The 24,257-nt window shown below is 32.0% G+C and overlaps 1 protein-coding gene and 2 long non-coding RNA genes across 5 annotated transcripts in view; 2 read left to right on the forward strand and 1 right to left on the reverse strand.

Annotated features, from left to right (window-relative positions):
* The window catches only part of LOC139426941 (uncharacterized), an 84,956-nt gene extending 82,475 nt beyond the window's left edge, over positions 1-2,481 (forward strand). The window contains exons 2-3 of the long non-coding RNA XR_015429359.1: positions 805-908; positions 2,258-2,481. This is a non-coding gene — a long non-coding RNA (uncharacterized LOC139426941). The remainder of the gene's footprint in view (positions 1-804; positions 909-2,257) is intronic.
* A 6,197-nt stretch (positions 2,482-8,678) lies between these two features.
* Positions 8,679-24,257, forward strand: part of LOC107438049 (uncharacterized) — a 58,004-nt gene continuing 42,425 nt past the window's right edge. The window contains exon 1 of one of the 2 annotated variants that reach the window (XR_015429362.1): positions 8,679-9,033. This is a non-coding gene — a long non-coding RNA (uncharacterized LOC107438049). Of the gene's footprint in view, positions 9,034-10,058; positions 10,211-24,257 lie in introns of those variants that run through there. The other variant, XR_015429365.1, reaches the window with a different exon arrangement.
* LOC107447883 (testican-3-like) overlaps positions 11,574-24,257 on the reverse strand; it is a 45,861-nt gene continuing 33,177 nt past the window's right edge. The window contains exons 1-3 of one of the 2 annotated variants that reach the window (XM_087152194.1): positions 20,254-20,393; positions 17,442-17,545; positions 11,574-11,784 (exon numbers count right to left, since the gene is read on the reverse strand). In XM_087152194.1, the coding sequence (XP_087008320.1) occupies positions 11,642-11,784; positions 17,442-17,538 (240 nt within the window). In that variant the 5' untranslated portion in view covers positions 17,539-17,545; positions 20,254-20,393 and the 3' untranslated portion in view covers positions 11,574-11,641. Of the gene's footprint in view, positions 11,785-17,441; positions 17,546-20,253; positions 20,394-24,257 lie in introns of those variants that run through there. The other variant, XM_087152195.1, reaches the window with a different exon arrangement.

Here is a 24,257-nt window from a genome sequence, read left to right on the forward strand (position 1 = left end):
AAAATCATAAGCATTTAAAGTAATCATATGCTATTTCTGCCCTTCTAAGGAGCAGAACAATTATTTTTCATCTTTCCTAAAAGGTAATAGATTTATGAATGATGCTTCGCAATCAAAAATTTAATAAAATATAAACAAATTAAATCGGGAAAGCTAAAATTAAAAATGCAACAACTTTTCAAAAAAAAAAGAAGAAAAAAAACTATTTTTAAAGCTATTTACTAAAGCTATACATAAACGTTTTAAATCAATGAATTTCTGAAGTTATACAGTGCATAATAGACTAAAGAATGATTCTTTGCCAAAATCCAAACTTAAAAATAAAAAAAAGAGAAACAGTTTTTTAAAACCAGACATGATTTTTTTCAGCTATACTTTTTTAACCCCTTCAGGAACGTGATCTTGCGGATTTTCACGAATCACAGTATCACATATGAAACGAACCTTTCTAATCTCGTGATCTCAATACGGTACTCACAAAATACATCACGTATTAGTACGAATACGTACTCTGTAGTAGTAAAAACGTGGAAAGTGCATGTGTTGGGAAGAGCTTCTTCTTCCTTCAGCCAGTCCTGATAAAAGGGTCAAAGCCGTATATACTTCATAATAGAAGAACGATTCTCTACCATCAAAAATATGTTAAAAACAAACTAAATCGAAATAACTAAAATTTAAAATGCAATCGAAAATCCAAAGCTAAAGAAGACTTCAGAATTATTTTATTCGTTTGTCTTTAAAAAATACTCTATATAAAAAGTTTTATTTTTGTAATTAGGCTAATTAGTGTTCTATTGATTTTAGAGGGAAAATGAAGTTTTACGGATTCCTTGTATTAATTGCTTGCTTGTTTGCTGTTTTGAAGGCCGAAAGTTGTAAAGATAAACTGGAAGAAGCGAAAAAAATGTGTAAGTAATATTATTATTAAGTTGAAGGGATTTTTTTTCCTAAAACTTTTCTATAGATGATAAGGAATTCAAAACAAAATTTAATGCTAGACTTGTGGTGTGAATGAAAAATAAAACTCAATTTCTTGTATTTGTAAACATATTCTATTTTAATATTTATTAATCATGATTATTCATTTACAACTTTCCACACATTTTTGCTTATGAAATAAATTTTCTTTATGTTTTTAAAATTATCCAACAATTCATTAAATCGTCTTAATCTGAAGGATTTTGTAAATATCTATTGATAGTATTTGCTGGTACTTGTTTTCTGCCGAGAAATGTATTTTTTGAAAATACTAGAACACATGTGCTTTATTTTTTTAAAACTGAATAATAAAAAAGGTTACCAAAGCACGTATAGAGAGTAAAAACATTTGGAAACTGTCAATTATCTCATAAAGTATTCATCGTAATCAAAAAGTTAAACTAGACACATTCAATAATTTTTAAAAGGTATCCAATGATTCGAAACTCCATCTTAATACCCCCCGGGGTGTGATGTTATCCTATTTGAAATCTTAAATATGAATCGTTATTTTTTATTGCAGATTCGGATTTTCCAGAAATGAGTAACTCTTTTGAGTTGTAGCTTCACAGATGACGTTGTAAAAGGATAAAAGATAAATGGGATAAAAGCTGATTGAAAATGCGAATTTCGGGACCTAAAAGGCTAAAAAGATAAAAATTGACATGCTGAAAACAATTTTTATCGATATTGTTTTCGAAAAAAAAATATTGAAGCAGTTTTAGGTTTATTTATTTTTATTTTTAAGTCACTACTATTTTAAATAGTTTGTACCATTTTTAATTTTCTCGATTACTGAAAGATCGAACTTGATATCATTTGGATTATTTAAAAAATGTGAAATGCAACTATTTTCACTTTTTCAATCCGATGTATATTTTTCGAGATATTTGACCATTTCCAAATTTTTTTATACCCTGTATGTTCTATTTTTAACTGAACTATCAGAACCATACTTTCTAGATTTCTGTTCCTCCCCCCTCCTCCATTACAAAAAGTCAAAAATTCTTATTATGGGGTAAAAACAGTATATATTTATTCGGAGACTGTACATTTTTGTGTTTGATTCCTTAACGTATTCTTAATTTAATTGTAAATCCTAATTAATTATCATATTTCAGATCGCATTTAGTTCGTAAAAATCCGTTTATTAAAACAAAAGGTGTTCAGGGTGATATCTTTTTTATTTTATGAACTGTAGATTCTTCATCCATTTATAAAGATTTTTTTCTTCTTCTTTTTAATATCTAGACATAACCTTACTTTTTATAACTTTCAGTTAAACAGGGTGTTAGAGACATGCCGCGTCCTTCCTGTAATGCAGATGGTACATACGCTGCTCGGCAATATCGAGGTCATGGCATATGCTACTGTGTAAATCCTGAAGGAGAAAAAGTGGGCAATTGTCCTTGCAAATGAACTAGCTGATTTATGCATAATGTAATGTAAATTTTTGAAATGAAAAGAAAAGTTGTTGAAATGTTTTCCTGAGTACACTTTGCTTCTGTTGAAATTTAATCGTTGAAATACTTCCATTGAGTCCTTTCATTTTTAGATATATAAAGATATTAATTTCTCCATGGAAATTACATTATTAATTAAAGTTCTATATCTACTAACGCATTCCAGGGGCTATGCTAAGCATTTGCCATTTCCCCAAATGCGATGAAATAGTAAATTTGGCGAGTAAATACTGTTTTTGAAGAAATATTGGCGAATGTTTTCTTCCACTGGAGAGAAAAATATTTATTTAACTCGATCCTCAAAATTATGTCCAAATTAATTTTTCTAGACAAATCAGTATTTTTTTATTCGATTACAGTAATTTTCGGTACACGCGCCGTGTAACCAATCAGATTTGGGTTCAAATAATATAAGCCAGAAGCAAACGACCTTAAAATAGTTTTCTTTAGGGAAAAAATTAATCATAAGAAATTTTTAAGATTTGCATCTGGCGAAGACTTTCGAGAATTGGTGAATACTTTTGATATTTAGCTAATTTATTGTTTAATCAGTTGAAATCTTTATCGCGGGTCCTGCATTCAATTATATAACATAAAGTGCAGTGTAGCTAAGTAACAACACAATTAAAGATAAAACAACCACAAAGAAAATTTATGAAAATCGATTTTTTTTTACATGATTCAACTCGAAGTTACATGGTGTTTTAAAGGCTTAAGTTAAAATTCGTACAAATAAGAGCTTTTAAGAATTATGCACCCATAGTTCAAATATTTTTTTGAAAACATACACTCCTCAAAAGTGAAATTGCAACACCAAGAAATAATGCACGTAGCGTCATGCAAATTTCAGGAGCGATAGTAGTGAGATGGATATGCAAATGATTAAATTTACGCACGCATCTGATCACGTGGTACGCATATTCGGGCTATAAAGGCCATCAACTTTCCCTTCTCATAAATGGCATCTGAGGTTTTGCGTAGCATTTGCGACTTTCGAAAAAGCGTAGAAAATGCCTCTGAGACGTCGGCGAGCTCAATACCATCAGTTAACGACCGGGGAACGTGACCGTATTATCGATCTCCATGAACTTGGTTTGTCGCTGCGTGCAATAGCAACTCGTGTTGGGCACGACGTGAGTACCATCCAACGTTGTGCCACACGATGGATTCAGGAAGGTCTACGTGCACGCCGAAGAGGAAGTGATGCGCACAGGTGCACGTCAGAGCGCACAGACCGGCCTATTCGCCAGTTGACTATTCGAGACCCTTTCTCCACGGCACGTGCCATCCGAAGCCGGTTGCCTTCAGGAGCAGGTGGATCTGTGTCCACCCAAACCATACGCAACAGATTGCATGAAGTACAGTTACGTGCACGGGTACCAGCAACAGGGTACCGTTGACCGCTTTACACAGGGCTAGACGCCTGGCGTGGTGTCATCGTCATCGTACCTGGACCATCCAATGGCATCGGGTATTGATCGGGGGGATGAATCTCGTTTCTGTCTGTGGAGAAATGACGGCCGTCGACGGGTATGGCGGAGACCCGGAGAACGCTACGAACCAGCCCATTACGCCGAGCGTCACAACGGTCCTACACCGGGCATCATGGTTTGAGGTGGCATAATGTTTGATCGCAGAACGCCCCTGGTACACATTCACGGCAGTTTGACATTGGACCGCTACGTCACACAAGTTGTGTATCCCGTTGTTCTGCCCTTGTTGCATGTAGCACCCAACACGGTATTCCAGCAAGACAATGCCAGGCCGCATGTCGCACGGCGAACTCTTAACAGCCTGAATGGATTTGACATCCTTCCCTGGCCGGCAGCCTCTCCAGATCTGAATCCCATAGAACACCTCTGGAATCTCATTGTACGTGGCATGAACAGAGGACCAATGGCGCAAACCATCGATGATCTGCGCACAGCAGTGGATGTGGCTTGGCAAAGGTTACCTCAGGCAACCATCAATGGAGTCATTGATAGCATGCCTCACCGGATTGAGGCCTGTATAGCTGCCCGAGGTGGCCACATTAGATATTGAATAAATTGCTTTATAATGATTTTATTAGTCTGTTTTTTTTAATCATTTGCATATCCATCTCACTACTATCGCTCCTGAAATTTGTGTGACGCTACGTGCATTATTTCTTGGTGTTGCAATTTCACTTTTGAGGAGTGTAAAAGGCCGTTCCTCAAATCTTCTTTTTTCATGTTTGCAAACACTAGAGCTCCTACAATTTTCAGTTATAAACTTTACAGTGCGCAAAAAAAGGGAAGGGAAAAAACTCGGACTATGCTGAATAACTAATAATTTAATATCGAGATCTTCACGTTCTACCACTCAATTTTATTGTTCTGAGGGGATGGCCTCAAATATTCTATTTAATTAGAGCAAACGATATTTTTAGTTCCAAAATTATACACAAAAATGTACTTTCTCAGAATAAACAAGGGATTTTTTTCGACCAATTCTGATTGCTGACACCCAAAATATAAAGAATAATCTGGGAAATATGGCCCCAATACTTTGTTCAGGAAAGCGGTTCAAAGTTTGGACCCCTTAATGTGAATTCTATTTTTTTCGTATTTCGCCATATATCGAGGGACTTTTTAAGTGAATTGAAAAAAATTTCTCACAATTATAAAATTCGTTTCTTCAAAGATAATTCCATGCAAAAAATAACTTTTATAAATTATTATTTTTTATTATTTTATTAAATAACAGTTAAAAAAATTTTATATTCCTTTTATATCCACATTTTTAAATAATTTTTAACAATATAATTTAATATGGCAGTATAGAAAATTTGAACGTAATCAGTCAAATAGTTCCTAAGAAATCGAACTTTACGCATACTAAATTTATAAAAGTCGAATTCTCAGGAACTACTCGACATTTTCCCAAGTAAAATTACATTCTTCAAAATGATGTAAGAAATTGTACATCTTTATACTTTTCTTATTATATGCAGTTCAAAATTGTTTTGCCTATTATTACATAAAATAATTTTTAAAAAATTATAAATATTCACTAAAATTTATTTTTTGCTTGGAATTATCTTTGAATTCGAGATATGGCGAAATATGCAAAAAATAGAATTAGCATTTAGGGGGCCCAAATATTATAACTATTCTCCTGACCAACAAACTATTGGGGCTATATTTTCCAGATTGCGACTAACCGCTATATTTTGGGGGTCAGAAATCCATATTCTGCCAAGAAAAGGTATGTTTATTCTGAGAAAGTACGTTTTTGTTGATTTCGCTTCTTAAAAAATCGTCCGCGCTAATTAATTAGCATATTTGAGATCTTCCCTTCGAGCCATTAAGATTGAGTCCTTCACCAAAGGAAGATCCGATCGTTAAATCAAAAATCATCTAGGGTAATCATTTTTATTTTCTTTCCTTGCGCATTATACAACAATGTTGTTTCTACTTCAAATACGCTTTTTTTCTTCATTCCGTTTATAGCTTTTTAAGAACTAATTGTTAATCCCTTAATTTCAGCATTTAATATTATAGTTAGTTAAAAAAAATGATGTGATGTAATAATGGAAAATACAGAAATAAATAAAGTTACTGAATTTTGAAGCAAATCGGGTTAAAAATGATAACATTATTACAGTCTGTCAACGAGCGAAGCACGGTTTTGATTGCAAAATCATAACGAATACTAGGATCAAAGCTGTTTTTATTTAAATAAATGAAGGGAAATAAAGTTATTCATGTTTCATAATTAACTGCACTTTTCTGTATTGTCTACCACAATACAGAAAACTCTCCCTATCCATTTTTAAAAGTTACGTGGGATATCTTTTGTTAGTTCAAAACACATTACAAAACTCCTGATTTTTGCTCGGTTTTTAGGTCAGAACTAATAGCTATAGAGGAAGCTGTGAAATTTTGCATTTCTGACAATGTCGATTCAGATGTATGGACTCTGAGTGACAGCCGTAGCTCCATGCAGCACCTGTCTGAATGGTGGAGGGATGGTGACAGAACGACACTAAACATTGTCCGGCTTCTAAATTGCTTGAGTCACGACATTAGGATTTTCTTTCAGTGGGTACCGTCACACGTGAATGTCTACGGGAATGAAATTGCTTACTGTCTCGCCCGTGAGGGCAGCCATAGAGATACTGCTGGCGATGACCATCTTACTTTCTCAGAAATAGCAACCCGGACTAGGCAAGATATTGGTTCCTGTTGGAAGAAAGCTCCTGTGCATGATTGGTATGGGCCTGGTCTTGCTCTAATCAGGGCAAGCAATAGGCGTGTTCAAACGGCGCTTGCCAGACTTAGAAGCGGCCACACTCGATCCCAACGGCACGTTGCGGACCTTAAAGTCTATCCACCCTGCCCTAAGTGCAATGTGAACCAGTCTGCTCCTGACCACATCCTATCGTGTATTGGCTGCCAGAAGAGCCACCTGGTCTCCTACCCTGCTGCAATAGTACATGGCTTTGGGAGCTTTTTGGATGAGTTCATGGACTTGATTTAATGCTTCTGTTGGTCAAGTGGGCATAAGCAACAACAACATTACAAGACTTTATCTCTTTAGATATTTTACAAAATAGGTATAGTTTGTCTAAAAATTAAAGTTAACGAATAAAAACAAAATGTTTATCTATCGACAACTCAAAATACGTATTAAAAAAAAGAAACTGATTAACAAGAAAAACTGCTTTCAAAGAAAAATCTTTTACTTAAGAACACAAAGTTAATTAAATTTCTCGTAATATTAATATCGATGGTTTTAGACAATATTAAATATTTCTATCATATAATGGAGGATGAAAAATTGATTCCTGTTTAAAGAAACATTCTTTATTGAATTAAAATAGAAAAGACCGACAATAAACTAAGAGAACTTTTTTATAGCATGTAAAAAATGTCAAGGAAGTGGATTAAATTAAATACCTGTTTCGTAATGCAGGACCATGGAAATAAAATATTTCTTAAGAAAAGCTACGATGTTGAAATCTTTTGTTAAAGTTTCGAGAAATGAGCTTTTCGAAAGTGTAGTGTCGGTTAAAATTTTTTATTTATATATTTTTATTATTACTAATAATGTAGCAAAAATTTCGCAAGCCTTTGTCATTAATCTTTTTCACGTATTCTTTGTTGTTTCTCATCAAACCGTTTTAAGAAATTACGAAGGTGGAACATCGAGCATCTGAAAAAACAAATTATCCAAATATCTCGAAGAAGAAGATCATAAAAATATGAATTATAATTCACAATACAGTAGGAACTCGATTAATCGGTATGGTCGGGTAATATTCCGTCCAGGTTAAGGGATTATCCTAGTAAATCTATGTCAGCAAACTATAGATAAAAATTTTTTTTAAAATATAGGAAGAATTAAAAATTATAATAGAACATTCATAATTTAACAAACATTTAGGGAATGAGAATAACATGAATTTTAACCGTGCTGGAAGAAAGTTTGAGACCATTAAATATTTTTTTTGTATAAATATTTTTATTGCAAAATAAAGTTTCAAATTTTGGATTAGTTATTCCTTTAAACAAATATTTTGAAAGGAAAAAGTGAAATATTTTTTTTAATAAACAATAATAATTTTGAACTGGAAACAATTTTGAGATAATTTTTTTCGAAATTTTTGAAAAATCAGTGTGATGAACCGAAAAATGTATTGTGCCTTCAAAAACTTAAAATTACTCAACTTCAAATTTTAATTTGTTTGTTCAGAATTTTGTATAAGGTTACTTTTTCATTTTTTTTCTTTGTTTTAGACAAACATTTGACGGATGAAGAAAATGAAAAATTATTACTCTTGCACTGTGTAGCTTAAATTATTGATAGAAATCTAATGATAACTAATGGGCACAATTTTTTTTTTGTCGTTACGGAAAACGACGAACGTAGAACAAGCACCCATCAAAGATAATTTCAATAATAATTACATCTTAATGGCCTGTATATTTTTGTTACATTTATAACAGTCTTAAATGTCTTAAAAAATAGTTACACACTTTAAATTTTCCACATTCAAAACAAAGCCATGACTTCTAAAACTGAAAATTCTAGAACACTTTAATGAAGGAAAATATTCAATGAAGAAAAATCACATTAAAAAAGTTTCGAAATGTTCGCCATGAGACGTAAACAAACAACAGAACTAATACGTCAACTCGATATTATTTTATCAGTATTTAAACTCTTTATCACCAACACTCGTGTTAAATTAGGAAGAAAAAAAAACGACAGATGCATAAAAAAAATGCAATAATCTACTTTCCCTGATTAAAATGCAAAGGAAAAAACAAAGGAAGTGAAGTTCCGTTTTCAAAGGTAGTGAAGTTCTGTTTTCAAAGGTAGTGATTTACATAGCCATTTATCAGAAATTTTAATATTAAAACTAGCAATTATTGGAGGAAAAATTTATGGCCCATCGCATGAATTTGCTGTAAGAATCTTTCTGCGAAAAATTGTGATTTTCTTTATTATAGCAAGAACTAGTGATCTGTTCAGACTTTTTGCTAAAAACCTGCTCATTTTCTGAATCTGAAATTGCCTTAGAATCGTGTTCCTACTGCCAAGTTCTGTTTTTGTGAAAATAAAGGTATTACTTTTTTTTTCTTAAAAAAACATATTTTTAAAAAATTATAGTTTTTAAATAAAAAATTAAAGATGTAATTGATTCCTTTTACCAAAAAACTTTTTTTTGTAAGATCTATTTTTAAAAGTAAAATAATTATAAAGGGTTTATTTTTAAGATAAAATAACTTGTAAAGGGTCCCTTTTTGTGGAAAATGATTTGGTGAAGGTTCCACGTTTGTCCGGTTGAAACTAGTTCAAAATCCTATGTAAGGCTTAAAATAATTCTTCAAGATTTAAAACTTCGCAACATTTAAAGTTGTTCCCTTTTGTAATCAATACAATTAATAATTAAAGATTCAATTTTTATTATTAATATTCTGTGTACTATAAAACCTACTCATTTTCTGAAAAACCTATTAATTCATTTGAAATTGCCATAAAATCGGGATCTCACTGACTGCCAAGTTCTGTTTTTGTGAAAATAAATGTATTACTTTTTTCTTAAAAAAAACATAAACTTTTAAGACATTATAGTTTTAAAATAACAAATTAAAGATGGTTTTTTTAATTAAAAAGGCTTTTTTATATGAGTTATTTTTAATATTAAAATAAATATTAAGAGTCTATTTTTAAGATAAAATACTTTGTGAAGCGTCCCCTTTTCGTGGAAAGGTTCCATGTTTGTCCGGTTGAAACTATTTCGAAATTCTGTGAAGCTTAAATAATTTCATCAAGATTTAAAACTTTGCAACATTTAAAATTGTTATCAATGCAATTAATAATCAAAGATTCAATTTTCATTATTAATATTCTGTTACAACTTTTAAAACAGTCATAAGTTGAAAATTTCGGTTATATATATTGACGGGAAATTGCAATTAAAGATTTATTTTCTGTACTTTTGTTTTAAAAGCCTCTTATTCTCATCTGATTTTATTCAGTTGCTATTATTCGAATGATTCATAACCTTCAAGGTACCTTAAACCAAATAAAATTATTATTTTATTACTAATTCATTGAAGTTACGAAGCATAGCTAGAATTTGTGATAAGCATCTGATATAACAACTCCTTATTTGCTGTATATAAATCTACTTTATTCTTTATCTATAAATTATCTTCGTTTAAATCTATTTAAATCCAACTTTATTTATAAAAAAAACAGTAGTTACAATTCTTGGAAAACTTTTGGATGTTATAGTGAATAAGTTTCTTATTCCTTTTCCGAGAGTATTTCTTAGTTTATCTACTGGTAGATTTGCTAACATTTCAACTCTTTACGCTCTGAAATTTCAGAATGCAAGCATTTCATTCATACTGATAATTTAAAAATTTAGTGAAACGAAGTTTTTGGGCGATGATTTTGATAAAATTGAGATTTCTTGGGGGAAAGATACTTATTTTATTCCAACAGAACTTTAATTTAAATTGTCTAATCTTTAAAATTCCGCCAATCTCAGTGAATGAATGTACAAAGTGACAGTTTTTAAGTATTTTCTGAATGGAAGAAGTTTTTAAGTGACAACAAAGAAGTTTCTTTGACAACAAGGCAGCTGGCAACATTAGAAAGCATATGTATTGGCGCCTTATTAGAAGACAAAAATGCAAACATAATGACGCGAATAATTTAAAATATAAGAAAATGAATGTTAAGGATTATACTGTTCTTGTAAATGAGGGGTTTGCGGGAATGTACATGAGTGAATTTATTTCTACAAACGTTCTGTTTTTTCACTATACGATTCTCTGTTAAGTCTTAATTATCTGTTAATACAATACAGCAGTGCTCCCCAACCCCCGGTCCGCGGACCGGTACCGGTCCGTGGATCAAAAGTTACCGGGCCGCCCATTTTATTGAAAATGAATTTAAATTCCTAGGTTTATACCGAAAATTAAAAATATCTGTGTTCCATGAAAGTTTTATTTATTTAAAAAAAGAGGGGGGGGGGTTCCCGAAGGTTGTAATATAAATTTTTTAACGTTTTAAAACGATTATCCCCAGAGGGAACCGTCTCATTGCAAAGAAACAAGCTCAGGGTTCTCATTGACTTAACGTTATTGTAAGTTAAAATGTTAAATCACAATATTTATTTTTTGATGTAACTGTATTTTATTTTGAAGGTATGTTTAAATAAAATTAAACTAAAAAATCAAAATAATCTAAAATATAAACAATCAACGTCCCCCCTCCCCAGAGGGCCGCTGTAAAATTATCAAACGTTGACAGGTCCGCGGTGATAAAAAGTACTGATTTGTCTAGAAAAATTCATTTTGACATAATTTTGAGGATCGAGTTAAATATATATTTTTCTTTCCAGTGGAAGAAATCATTCGCTAATATTTTTTCCAAAACTTTATTTATTCGCCAAATTTACGATTTTATCACATTTGGGAAAATGGCAAATGTTAGCGCAGCCCCTGGAATGTTTTAGTAGATATAGAGCTTTTGTTAATAACGTAATTTCCATGGAGAAATTTATGTCTTCATACATTAAAAAATGAAAGAAGCCAATGGAAGTATTTTAACGATTAAATTTCCAAAGAAACAAAGTGTACTCAGAAAAGCAATTCAATAACTATTTTTTTTTCCATTTCAAAAATTTACATTGTATTATGCATAAATCAGATAGTTTATTCGCAAGGACATGATTGGTCCGTTTTTTCTCCTTGAGGATTTACACAGTAGCACCGGCCAAAGCTTGAATATTGCCGAGGAGAGTATGTACCATCTGCGCTACATGAAGGAGCAGGATAGTCTTGAACACCCTGTGCTCCTGAAAGTTATAAAAAGTAAAGTTATGTCTAGATATTAAAAAGAAGAAGAAAAAAATCCTTAAAAATGGATGAAGAATCTACAGTTCATAAAATAAAAAAGATATCACCCTGAATACCTTTTGTTTTAATAAACGGATTTTTACGAACTAAATGCGATCTGAAATATGATAATTAATTAGGATTTACAATTAAATTAAGAATACGTTAAGGAATCAAACACAAAAATGTACAGTCTCTGAATAAATATATACTGTTTTTACCCCATAATAAGAATTTTTGACTTTTTGGAATGGAGGAGGGGTTAGAAGCAGAAATCTAGAAAGTATGGTTCTGATAGTTCACTAAAAAAACGATAGTTCAGTTAAAAATAGAACATACAGAGTGTAAAAAAATTCGGAAATGATCAAATATCTCGAGAAATATACATCGGATTGAAAAAGTGAAAATAGTTGCATTTCAGAGCTCAAGAAACCGTCCGTCCTCGGCGGTCAAAAATTCCCCGTGGACAACAAATTTCTCGAATCCGACGTCCGCGGGGACGGCCATTTTCCCGTTAATGGGCGTGATACGCTTTCAATTTTTGTTATCTTACAAGAGTCTAGCACTCACTTCTAAACTGACCTTCTAATCTAGAAATACAGCATTATGCTGCGCATGGTGGAATTGGTGTTTTCTCTGTCTGGGAGTACTGCAGCTGTTGAAAGAGGCTTTTCAGCAATGAACTTACAAAAATAAAACACATTACGTACTGGTCTTAAACAGGAAGCGTTAAACGCAATTATGAACAGCTACCTAAATGGAACCCCTTTCAGATTTCTGTGCAGAAACCTCTGTAAATCATTGGCTTGATTGGCAAACGTAATATTTAATTCATTTAAAAAACACAGTACCCTCGGATAAATTGACATTCCAGATAACTTGACCTTTGTTATTTAAATCATTTCATCAAAGAAAGAAATTTTTTCATAAAAGAAATTCTAGGTTGTACTATTAGTAACCTAGTATTTCTTTTCTTACTGTAGAATGTAATCCTAGTATTTGCAATCCTAGTGACTGCTAATTCATTTTGCAATTTATATAAATGTTAGTAATAAATAAGAGAAGCTACGGGTTAGTTTCAAAGGAGGACGGTTAGAATTTCTGAGTTTCTTCAAGCCCTGTTGCATTTCATATTTTTTTAAAAGCTATCCAAATGACGTCAAACTTGATCTTTCAGTTCCTCTCTCCTGGGACCGGGGATGATTTTTAATAATGAACCCCTATTTTTTCTTGCAGTTTTAAATTCTCCAGGAAAAAAGTAACCCTATAACCCTAGTTGAGTTAAGGCCATTTTGCTTCACCGATGGCTCTGTAACCGAGAAAATTAAAAAGGGTACAAACTGTTTAAAATAGTGGTCACTTAAAAATAAAAATAAATAAACCTAAAACTGTTTTAATATTTTTTTTCTAAAACAATATCGATCAAAATTACTTTCAGCTTGTCTATTTTTATCTCTTTAGTGTGTTAGGTCTCGAAATTCGCCATTTCAAACAGCTTTTATCCCATTTGTCTTTTTACAACGACATCTGTGAAGCTAACAGTATAAACCTACAACTCAAAGGGTTACTCATTTCTGGAAAATCCGAATCTACAATAAAAAATAACGGTTCATATTTAAGATTTCAAATTGGCTCCATGCCACCCCCGGGAGTGTAAAGATGGAGTTTCGTATCTTTGGATACCTTTTAAAAATTATTGAATGTGTCTAGTTTAACTTTTTGATTACGATGAGTACTTTATGAGATAATTGACAGTTTCCAAATGTTTTTACTCTCTATACGTGCTTTCAGGGGCGTACGCAAGGGGGGGGGGTTAGGGGTTTAACCCCCCCCCCTTGAGCTCAGACAAAGTGAATTTACAAAATAATACAGACAAAAATAAAAATTTTAGTAGAAATTATGTGAGTTATTATTTTTTAAGACTATATATTTTTATTTGCCTTATGCCTACTTTTTTTTCTCACGGTATTTCTCAGAATACTGATAAAACATTTACTATAATAGGGTTGTATTTTTGAAACCAAATTCACGTGATACTGTTACGGGCGAGCCCCGATCACTGGTTCCTTTCTGACCTGCCAGTCGCGATAGTTTTCGAGACTGGCTGGCATTCGCGAGGTCTGGAATCCTAGACGTTCTGTCGTCTTTGAGACAATTCGAGAATTTTGTAGATGCGGTTAAAAAAAATTATATGAAAGGAGGTTACATTTATTTTCGATTTTAGTCAGACTAAGAGTTATCTCTGCCGCTTGTCCTTCGGAGCTTGTTTCTAAATCTGTTTTGTTTTGGAGACTCTGTGCCCGTTGAAGTTATTCATTCCATCTCGAAACTTTGAGATCGTAGCTTAGTGGATATTTCTGTGCCAATATATATGTATATATTTTTGCTGTTCTTGGATCTTTAGGATGTCTTAACGCAAGAATTTAACAATTTTTAATACTTTGAGAAAAAATCACGACCTGAAATTAGTGAGGTGACAGCATCTAGTACCAATGTAAGTTTTTCTGTTGAACAGAAATGTGATACTTCCGTTGAAGAAAACGTTTCTAGCGTAACAGAATCTGATGAATGTGAAAGCGGCCCTCAAAGTGTTACTTCCCACCCATATGACATTGGACTTTTTTCAGAAGATAATACATGCGAGGATAAAAAACTGGATATACTTAAAAATGTTTGGGAACCCAATCCAGCATTTGTTTTTCCTGAAAAAGGAAAAAGAAAATTGAAATTTCAGTACAAATGGCTTTATCGCTGGAAATGGCTTGCATATTCAGAGGTTAAGGGTGGTGCTTTTTGCAAATTTTGTGTACTTTTCGCCAAAAGTGGTGCCGGTTCTGGAAAGAAACCTTTAGGCCAACTGTGCAATGTAAAATTTGACAACTGGAAAAATGCTGTAGAGCGATTTTCTGAACACGAGAAATGTCTTTATCACAAAAAATCGATCGAAACTTCTGGGACATTAAACGATATTTTATTTGGAAAGATGAAACCTGTGGATGAACAAGTTGACAGTGCAGCAAGCAGAAGAAAATTAGAAAATAGAAAAAACATTACTCCAATCATTGAAACCATCCTATTTTGTGGAAATCAAGGTCTCGCTCTAAGAGGACATAAGGATTCGGGAATAATTGCTGAACAACCAGGTGAAGAGAACGACGGAAATTTTCGGGCATTGCTTCGTTTCCGCAGAAAGAACGATTCGACTCTTAAGAACATTTTAGAGTCAAGCAGAAAAAATGCTCAGTATACCAGCCCTCGATTTCAGAACGAAGTTATTGAGGTTTGCAATATTTTAATCCTGCAAAAACTAGTCAGCAAGATTAATGATGCAACTTGCTTTTCCATTCTTGCAGATGAAACAACTGATATTGCAGGTATAGAGCAATTATCGTTATGCGTTCGATATGTCGATAAAGAAAATTTTAACATCACCGAACAGTTTTTGCAATTCATTCCGGTGCATGACTTAACCGGAAAAGCAATAGCAACAACAATATTAGACCAATTACAGTCTATGAAAGTTGATATAAAAAAGTTACGTGGACAGGGGTACGATGGTGCTGCATCAATGAGTGGAAAAATTAATGGTGTACAAGCCCACATAAGAAGTATTGTCCCATCAGCACTCTATGTACATTGCTCTGCTCATAGCCTCAATTTGGCTGTATCAAATGCATGCGAAATAACTGGCATTAGAAATTGCTTAGGGACAATTAAAACATTATACGACTTTTTAAATACGCCAAAAAGACAGTATGTCCTATCTTCAGCAATAGAGGAGATGGAAACCAGCTCTAAGAGGGAGAAAATTAAACAGCTATGTGCAACCCGTTGGATGGAAAGATACGACTCAGTAACCGCTGTGGTGGAACTTTTCGAGCCTATCGCCGAAACACTACAAAAAAATATCAGAATGGAAGGATAAGGAATCAGCGACCCAGGCTAATTCTTTACTGTGCACAGTATCTAATTGCCAGTTCGTAATATCTCTTTTGTGCATTTACAAAGTTTTCACCATAACAATCCATCTCTGTAGATACCTACAAAAAACAAGCATAGATTTGATAGGGGCAGTGAGTCTTGCAGAAGATGTCATTAAAGATCTAAAATTAATGCGTGAAAATGCCACTGAAACATTCTCTGAAATATTCAGCTCTTCTTCTCTTATGCTAACAAGCATTGGATCTTCCACTTCCATGCAAATCTCTAGAATAACAGGAGGACAGAAAAATCGCGATAATTTTCCCTCATCGACACCGGAAACATATTTCAGAGTTAGTGTTTTTATTCCATTTATAGAAAATTTTATAACACAATTAAACTTAAGATTTGTATCGCATCGTGATATTTTGAAAGGATTTCAGTGTCTTCTGCCTGCCGATCCTTTCATTTGCCAACCTTCAAACATAAAGGCTTTTGAAGCATTAGTGGAATTTTACGCTGGAGATTTGGATACCTGTAAAGAAAGCCTTAAGTCTGAACTAAAACTGGTTTAAAAGATTAAAAAGGATTAGTGAAGACGGAGGTAGTGTTCCAAAAACTGCGGCGGATGCTCTTGGAATGTGCAATAAAGATATAACACCAAACATTTTCAAACTCCTAGAAATATTGGTCGTTCTACCTGTTTCAACGAGTGCAAACGAAAGATCCTTTTCGACTTTGCGCCGTTTGAAGACTTATTTACGCAACTCAACGGGAAATAATAGAATGAATGGATTGGCGCTCTTAAGCATTCATAGAAAATTTACCCCAGCTGTCGAAGACATTTTAAACGAACTTGCAAAAAAAAAAACCCGTCGTTTGGATATTACAGTATAAATCAATAAATTTTTAGCGTGTTTGTATACTGGTTTAATTCCCTATTTGTTGGTAAGTCATTTTTTAGTTAAATTCATTGGTTTTCTATGGAATATTCACATTTATATGGTTATTATTTAGGTAGCTGTTACAGTATAAGTAGTTTTTTCTGGCTTGATTTATTCCTACTTTTTAATAAAAATAAAATATTTTACCTCTTATAATAAAAAAAAATTATATTCTTAAACTTAAAAAATTAAAACAAAATTTAACTAAACAATGTTGTCGAAATAAAAAGTCAAAATTGTCTAGCTGTCTAAATTAGGGAAGTAATAGTGCTTTATTACATACTCGAATTTCTTTTAGTAATTTCTGAAAATTATGAACCCCCTTGAAAAAATTCTGCGTACGCCACTGCGTGCTTTGGTAATCTTTTTTATTATAAGTTTTAAAAAAATGAAGCACATGTGTTCTAGCATTTTCAAAAAATACATTTCTCGGAAGAAAACAAGTACCAGTAAATACTATCAACAGATATTTACAAAATCCTTCAGATTAAGAGGATTTAATAAATTGTTGGATAATTTCCAAAATATTTAGAAAATTTATTTCTTAAGCAAAAATGTGTGGAAAGTTGTAAATGAATAATCATGATTAATAAATATTAAAATAGAATATATCTAAAAATATAAGAAATGGAGTTTAGCTTTTCATTCACAGCTCAAGGCTAGCATTAAATTTTTTTTTGAATTTCTTATCATCTATAGAAAGGATTTATATAAAACAAAATTCCCTTCAACTTGAAAAAAATATTACTTACTCATTTTTTGAGCTTCTGCCAGTTTATCTTTACAACTTTCGGCCTTCAAAACAGCAAACAAGCAAGCAATTAGCACAATTAATCCGTAAAACTTCATTTTTCCTCTAAAATAAATAGAACACTAATGAGCCTAACTACTAAAATGAAACTTTTTATAAAAAATGTTTTTTAAAGGCAAAAGAATAAAATAATTCAGAAGTCTCCTTTAACATCATTCTTTAGATTTTCGATTGCATTTTAAATTTTAGTTATTTCGATTTAGTTTGCTTTTAACATATTTTTTATGTTAGAGAATCGCTCTTCTATTTTAAAGTATATACGGCTTTGACCCCTTATCAGGACTGGCTGAAAGAAAAAGAAGAGCTTCCCAACACATGCACGCTCCACGTTTATACTACTAAAGAGTACGTATTCGTACTAATACGAGATGTATTAAGGGAGTACCGAATTGAGATCACGATCACTAGAATTAGAAAAGTTTGTTTCCTATGTGATACTGCGATTCGTGAAGATCCCCGAGATCGTTTTCCTGAAGGGATTTAAAAAGTATAGCTTTAAAAAAATCATGTATGGCTTTAAAAAACTGTTTTTCCTTTTTTTTATTATTAAATTTGGATTTTGACAGAGAATCATTCTTTAGTCTATTATACACTATATAACTTTCAAAATTCATTGTTTTAAAACTATCATGTATAGATTTAAAATGTTGTTTTTTTTTTTTGAAAATTTGGTTGCATTTTTAGTTTTAGTTATCTCGATTTAATTTGCTTATTTTTTATTAAATTTTTGATGGCAAGAGCATCATTTATAAATCTATTAGCTTTTAGGAAAGATGAAAAGTAATTGTTCTGCTCCTTAGAATGGGAGAAGTAGCATATGATTACTTTAATTCCTTATGATTTTTTTCTTCTTTTCAAAGATTAAAAGCAATCATTTAGTTTTATATTTAGGTGATGTATGCTGCGTTTTTGTCTGTTTGAATTAGATTTCCCTTCATATTTATTTCATTTTAGAGCTAATGAAAATCAATTTTAAAAAAACAAATATTATTAGACAAACGCATAATACTGAGTAACTATTCAGAAACGGCTAACGGCGAAACCTAATCAGTGTAATTTTGTTAGAAAGCAAAAATCTTGATCAATTTTAGAATAACATTTATTGTATACTTTGTCCAATGTGATTGAGGTACAACCATATAACTAACACGACGCCCGGTGGCTGAGCGGTAGCGCTTCGCGCTGTCGTGCCACAGGTCCTTGGTTCGATCCTTGGGCCGGGCAAGGCCGACTCAGCCTTTCATCCCTTCAGTGGGTCGATAAAATGAGTACCAAGCATGCTTGGGAACTAACACTGGGGGTTCCGCGTTCGGCTGACCACCTGACCGGAACATATGCTCCCGCACCCCAGAGCCCAAGGTCAAGAAAACTGAGATGGGCACAGTCGGCCTTGGCCCTCTTAATGGGCTGTCGCGCCACTGAGTTAGTTATATAACTAACAAATTACGATACAAATCATTTAACAAACTGACACGTAGAATAAATGTGCATTGTGCGAAAATAAAAGGATTATCCTGAAAAACCTTTGATCTAATGATCGTATCTCACTCAATCTTATTGGTTCAAAAGAGTGAACTCAAATATGCTAATGCTGGTCAACGCCAATATGTTAATTAAGTACAGCAGATGACATTTGAAGTTACGAAATCAGACACGAAAACGTACTTTCTCTGAATAAACATATCTTTTTTTTCCACGGATTCGGATTTCTGACCCCCAAAATATAGAGAGTAGCCACAATCTGGGAAATATAAACCATATAGTTAAAGAAGTAGTATATTTAAAAGAAGTTTCATACGTTAAGGAAATAGTATACTTAAAATTTGATATCTTGGTAACTATTCAACAGATTTCGATTGAATTTTGTATTTCGTCATGAATTTAAAATGATTTAAAAATTGTATATCTTGCAATTCAAAATTGTTTCGACTAATAATAAATGAAATAATTAGAAAAAATATTTACTAAAATTTATTTTTTGCATGGAATTTTTTTGAATAAACGAATTTCAGAATTGTGTGTAAATTTTTTTTTAATTCGTTAAAAAAGTTTTCGAGATTTGACGAAACACGCGAAATGTAAAATTAACATTAATGGGTCCAAACTTAGGATCGCTCTCCTGACCAAACTATGGGGACCATGTTTCCCAGATTTTTATTTCTTTACTTTTTATTTTTCAATCGAGATTGAGATTAAAACTGCGATAAATATTTTTCTAGTATAGAATAACCATTAATACAAAAAAACGTTTTTGAAGACACTTTAAATACTAAACTTACACAAAAATATTTCAGACTCACTGTTTATCGTATGTACTAACTAAGAGTTAAACACACGATACGATTCTGGCAAGATGGGGTTTTTTATTCTTATTGTAATTTATATGAAGTCCATAAAGCAAGTATCCAAAAGAGATGGATAACGTAAGACATCGTTTAAGCACGTGTACATTACAAGTAGTAAAACTTATATCCTCTCTTATCTAATTGTCAGAAAAGTACACTAAATTATAACTAATTGCTTAAAATTGCTCAAAGTAACTGGTTAAAGTTAAATGTTATATAGTTTTTTATGTCAACACTGAAAGAATTAGCCTATTCCCAAATTTTGTAAGAGTTATAATTATCCTATTACTAAAGTTTTAAATTATATGATTGCACCTGCGCAAAACCAAGCTTAAAATATCCCCTCATTATTTTCAGCACAGTACAATACAAAATAACCTTACAAAAATGCTTGAATATGAAACTTACTCAATTTTGGTTTCAAAAGTTTTCCAAGTATTCCAGCAACTGATTCTTTTGTACGTATGAAAGATAAGTTAAGGGTATATATATGAAGAAAATTCATGTAATTTTTTAAGTTTATTTACGTAAAGCAAACAAAATTCTGTTTAATCAGATGCTTATCACAAATTCTAAAAAGCTTTCAATTCAATATATCGCATGACTTCAATAAATAAGCAATAAAATTTAATTGGTAGAGTTACATTAAATTTTTTATCACGAATCACTTCAGTATTTTGTAATAAGTTTTGAATGAAAAGTTTTAATATATAGAATTTTTAGAAGAAAATATCTCTAATTATAATTTCCCGTTAAAATAGGATCCAAGCAAACTTTATTTTTTATTTGTGAATAATTTTAAAATTTATTACAGCATATCTATATAGGTTTAATACTTTACTTATCGAATAATAACAACAAATAGTATGATACTAATATATATATATATATATATATACTAGAGGGCTCCGCCCCCTGCTCGCTACCGCTCGCCAACCCCCGATAATTACTGCGCAATTACATTTTTGTTCGCTTCGCGAACTAAATTACAGTCGTTTTCCTGGCGATAATCTCTCCGTATCCGAAGCACGCTTGGCAGAGCCTAACTCGGGTAGACTATATTTGAGGGTGCCCCTTGATTCTTGCCAAGTTGTGATCGCGGTTGATCGCCAAGCTGGGCGATGTTGAAAACCAATCGTGATTCTGATTTTTTTAGATTTTAGCGTTATTTTTAAATGTTCAACGGTATATGTGATTTCAGAGGACCGTCAGTTCTAAGTTGGATACCGGCTGTTAAGGTTACTTTTTCTTCTGGTCAATAAGATCGAAGGTATGTGGGCAGTCATAAAAAGGGACTTTACAAAAAAATTTCATCGCCAGTCCGGTACCACAGGCGCAATTTTCGATTCGTATTTCGCCGAATTTATGTGGCGATGGAGAAACATAAATTCTATTCATGATAAATTTCGACAGTATCTAACTGCTATTAGAAAATTCGGTGCACCTAAATCTGAAGATATTCAAGCTTAAAGAAGAAGTGATTTGCTTTTTTCCTTTTCTTTCTGTGCTTACTCCATTAATATTTGTTTCAATTCAAAATGCATTTTCTTGGGTTTATTAATTTTGCTTATATCGGGTTCACTGCAATTTTATAAAGTTTTGGCCGATGTTTTGTTGAAATTTTCCAATGTTTTATTAAAATATCATTATATTTTCGCAGCCATTCCTGTTATCACGGTGTTCAGCGCAAACAGGAATGGCGCCAAACATAAGTCGCCAATTTCGCCAAGGGGCACCCTCAAGTACATTTTTACCCCTACTAACTCAAATCATTGTTGATCTTATAGGATGCCGGACGCTCCCTATATGGGGCTTCATCTCCCCCCCCCCCAAAAAAAAAAACATAAATTTTAAACTGAAAACAATTAAATCCTAATGAAAAAAACTTTAAAATATGGCAAACAAATTAAAACATGTAATATTAATAAGTTGATGCTGAGTAATACTTCAAAAGCAAAAACCATTGCAAGTAATTGCCCAATTAATTTCCATACTGTCAACTAACAAAATATTTTAGTTTCAATCAGACAAAAAGCAAATTATATAATAAAAACATGTGTAACTGAAATTCGACAAATTAAATTAAGCAATTTAATTTTTTTGTCATATTGAATGCTAATAAAAAAAATTTAAAATTAAATAATTATGTTATCAATGATCAAGAAACATTTTTGTCTGAATTGTTATAAAAAATAAGGTGAAGACAATAAAATTAAAATTTATTTGCAATTCGCGATCGCAACGCTCGAGTACGCCGTCTAGCGGGAGCCTGTAAATATCAGACATTAATTTATCACGTTTTCATTTAGTTCCATCAAAGTCATTGACAGAATCAGACGCCATTTTTTAGCAGCAAATAAGAAACAAAATTTCCCTAAGGAAATGGCCGAAGAACTTGAAAAAAATCTCCAGAATATTAGTAAATCTTTCAGGAACAGAACACGCCAAACATTTGAAGAAAAATTCCAAATAATTTTTAATTTCTATTATCAACAAACTTGCAACTGATGACTTCCGATTTCGGATACTGTTACAGATGTGTGTATTAAGGTAAAATGCATTTTTTCTGTCTTCAATTCATTACGAATTAAAGTGAAGTCAACATTGCTTTCGTCATTCCAGTGAATAAATATGAATTCAGAACATACAGAATTGTAATAGTTATAGCATATTCTTCTTCGTTATAGAATAGTATATATTTCTGTATCCATATAATTCGGAAAACAACAATAAAAAATTATCCAAGTTACTTGAAATAGTGCCATTTGTGCTGATTCTTAATTAATTTAAATCGTTTTCTTGGTAAGTATTTTTTAGTTTTGAAAGAATAAGTTCAACTAGAATTCAGCTATTCTGTTGTTAGCTACATATTCAAATTCATATCAATTATAAAATTTTGCTGTGTAGTATGTTATCTAAAAGTAATGAAGGGTAAACTATGTATCTATTATTTGAGAATAAAGTTTTCAAACAAGGAACTTATCATTTTGGAATTCTCCGGGAATTATAAATCAGGTAAGTGCAATGATTTTTACAATAAAAAATTTGCTTGTAAATATTTTTTTTCATTTGATAATGGTTCTCTACAGAATGGTTTTATACGTCTGATTAAGAACTATAAGAATAATAAAAAAAGAAACAATATGAAAGTTTTTATTTCAATGTAAAGAATTCTTAAAATCGTTTTTTTTATCCTAAGAATTCTTTATTTTCCGTTTTTTAGTTTATAATTTTTTGATAAAAATTGTTCTCAAAATACTTTTTTTGAAAAGTTAAATGGTATAACATTATGTGTTTATGTATACTTCTTGTATATTCCAATGTTTGAAGTAATATGATTCAGAAAAGTATGGAATAAAAATTCGGTACTTACGTATTAACGCCACCGCCGCTACAGATTTGGCGGTTTTTAATTGCCGCCAATCTACACTTGAAATTTTTGCGACAATTCATAAAATAAAACACTTTATTTAAAATAAAAATAGTCAATCGGATTTCGGTGGAAAATGAGCCGATATAGAGTTTAGCATAGATTCAAAACAATCATATCGCCATATGAACTCTGATAAATAAGATTCCAAATGAAATAACATTACCAAAACGTACGTTTACCAAGATAAAGTTTCATGTTGTGGGAATTGGTACATTTTCGTTTTTTCGGTAAAATATTTCCCTCCTGAAAAAATAAAATTGCATCTTGTTTTGTTTTTGGCAAATCCCAAAGACGAATTTTCGTAGCACTAAAAATGGCGACAAAAAAGAATTGTTTTTTTGTTTTTGCTTCGTCAGCATTCTTTATTTTACGTTTCTTAGTTTCTAAATAATGATTTTTATTGAAACTTGAAATTTTTTGATAAAAATTGTTGTCAAAAAACTTTGTTTACAAAATTAAATTTCATAAAATTATGAGGCTTATGTATACTTTTTTGTTCATTTTAATTTTTGAAGTAATATGATTCTTAAAACTATAGAATGGGAAGTTTAAATGCGCCTTTCATGTTATATCATTAAATTTAGTAATACTATTTCTCGGGCATTAGGTTTTAACTCTTATAAGAATATACATATTTTTTTCTGTTAATGTGCAAATATTTTTCCGCTGTGTTTTGGATATTCCTTCTCTAATAAAAAGAGATACCATTTTGTTTTCGGTTGTACAAGAAAGAATATCAAGCATTTTTCTTTTTTAAATTTAATAAGCCACATTAAAGAAGGAACGTTGCAATGCTACACGCTACATTAACGACGTCTCCAGAGTAACTGAATGACTGTTCATATAGAAATCGCAGGTATGCGTCTCATACAACAACGCCCCCTATAGTTCGTTGCGATTGTCGGAGCTAATAGAGTCAAATGGACTGTAACGTTTGGTAATTTTTTATTGAATGAGAAAAGAACGCTAGAAAGCTACG

This window comes from Parasteatoda tepidariorum, chromosome 9, assembly GCF_982258835.1.
Source record: "Parasteatoda tepidariorum strain Cologne lab strain chromosome 9, Ptep-v5.0, whole genome shotgun sequence".
NCBI lineage: Eukaryota > Metazoa > Arthropoda > Arachnida > Araneae > Theridiidae > Parasteatoda > Parasteatoda tepidariorum.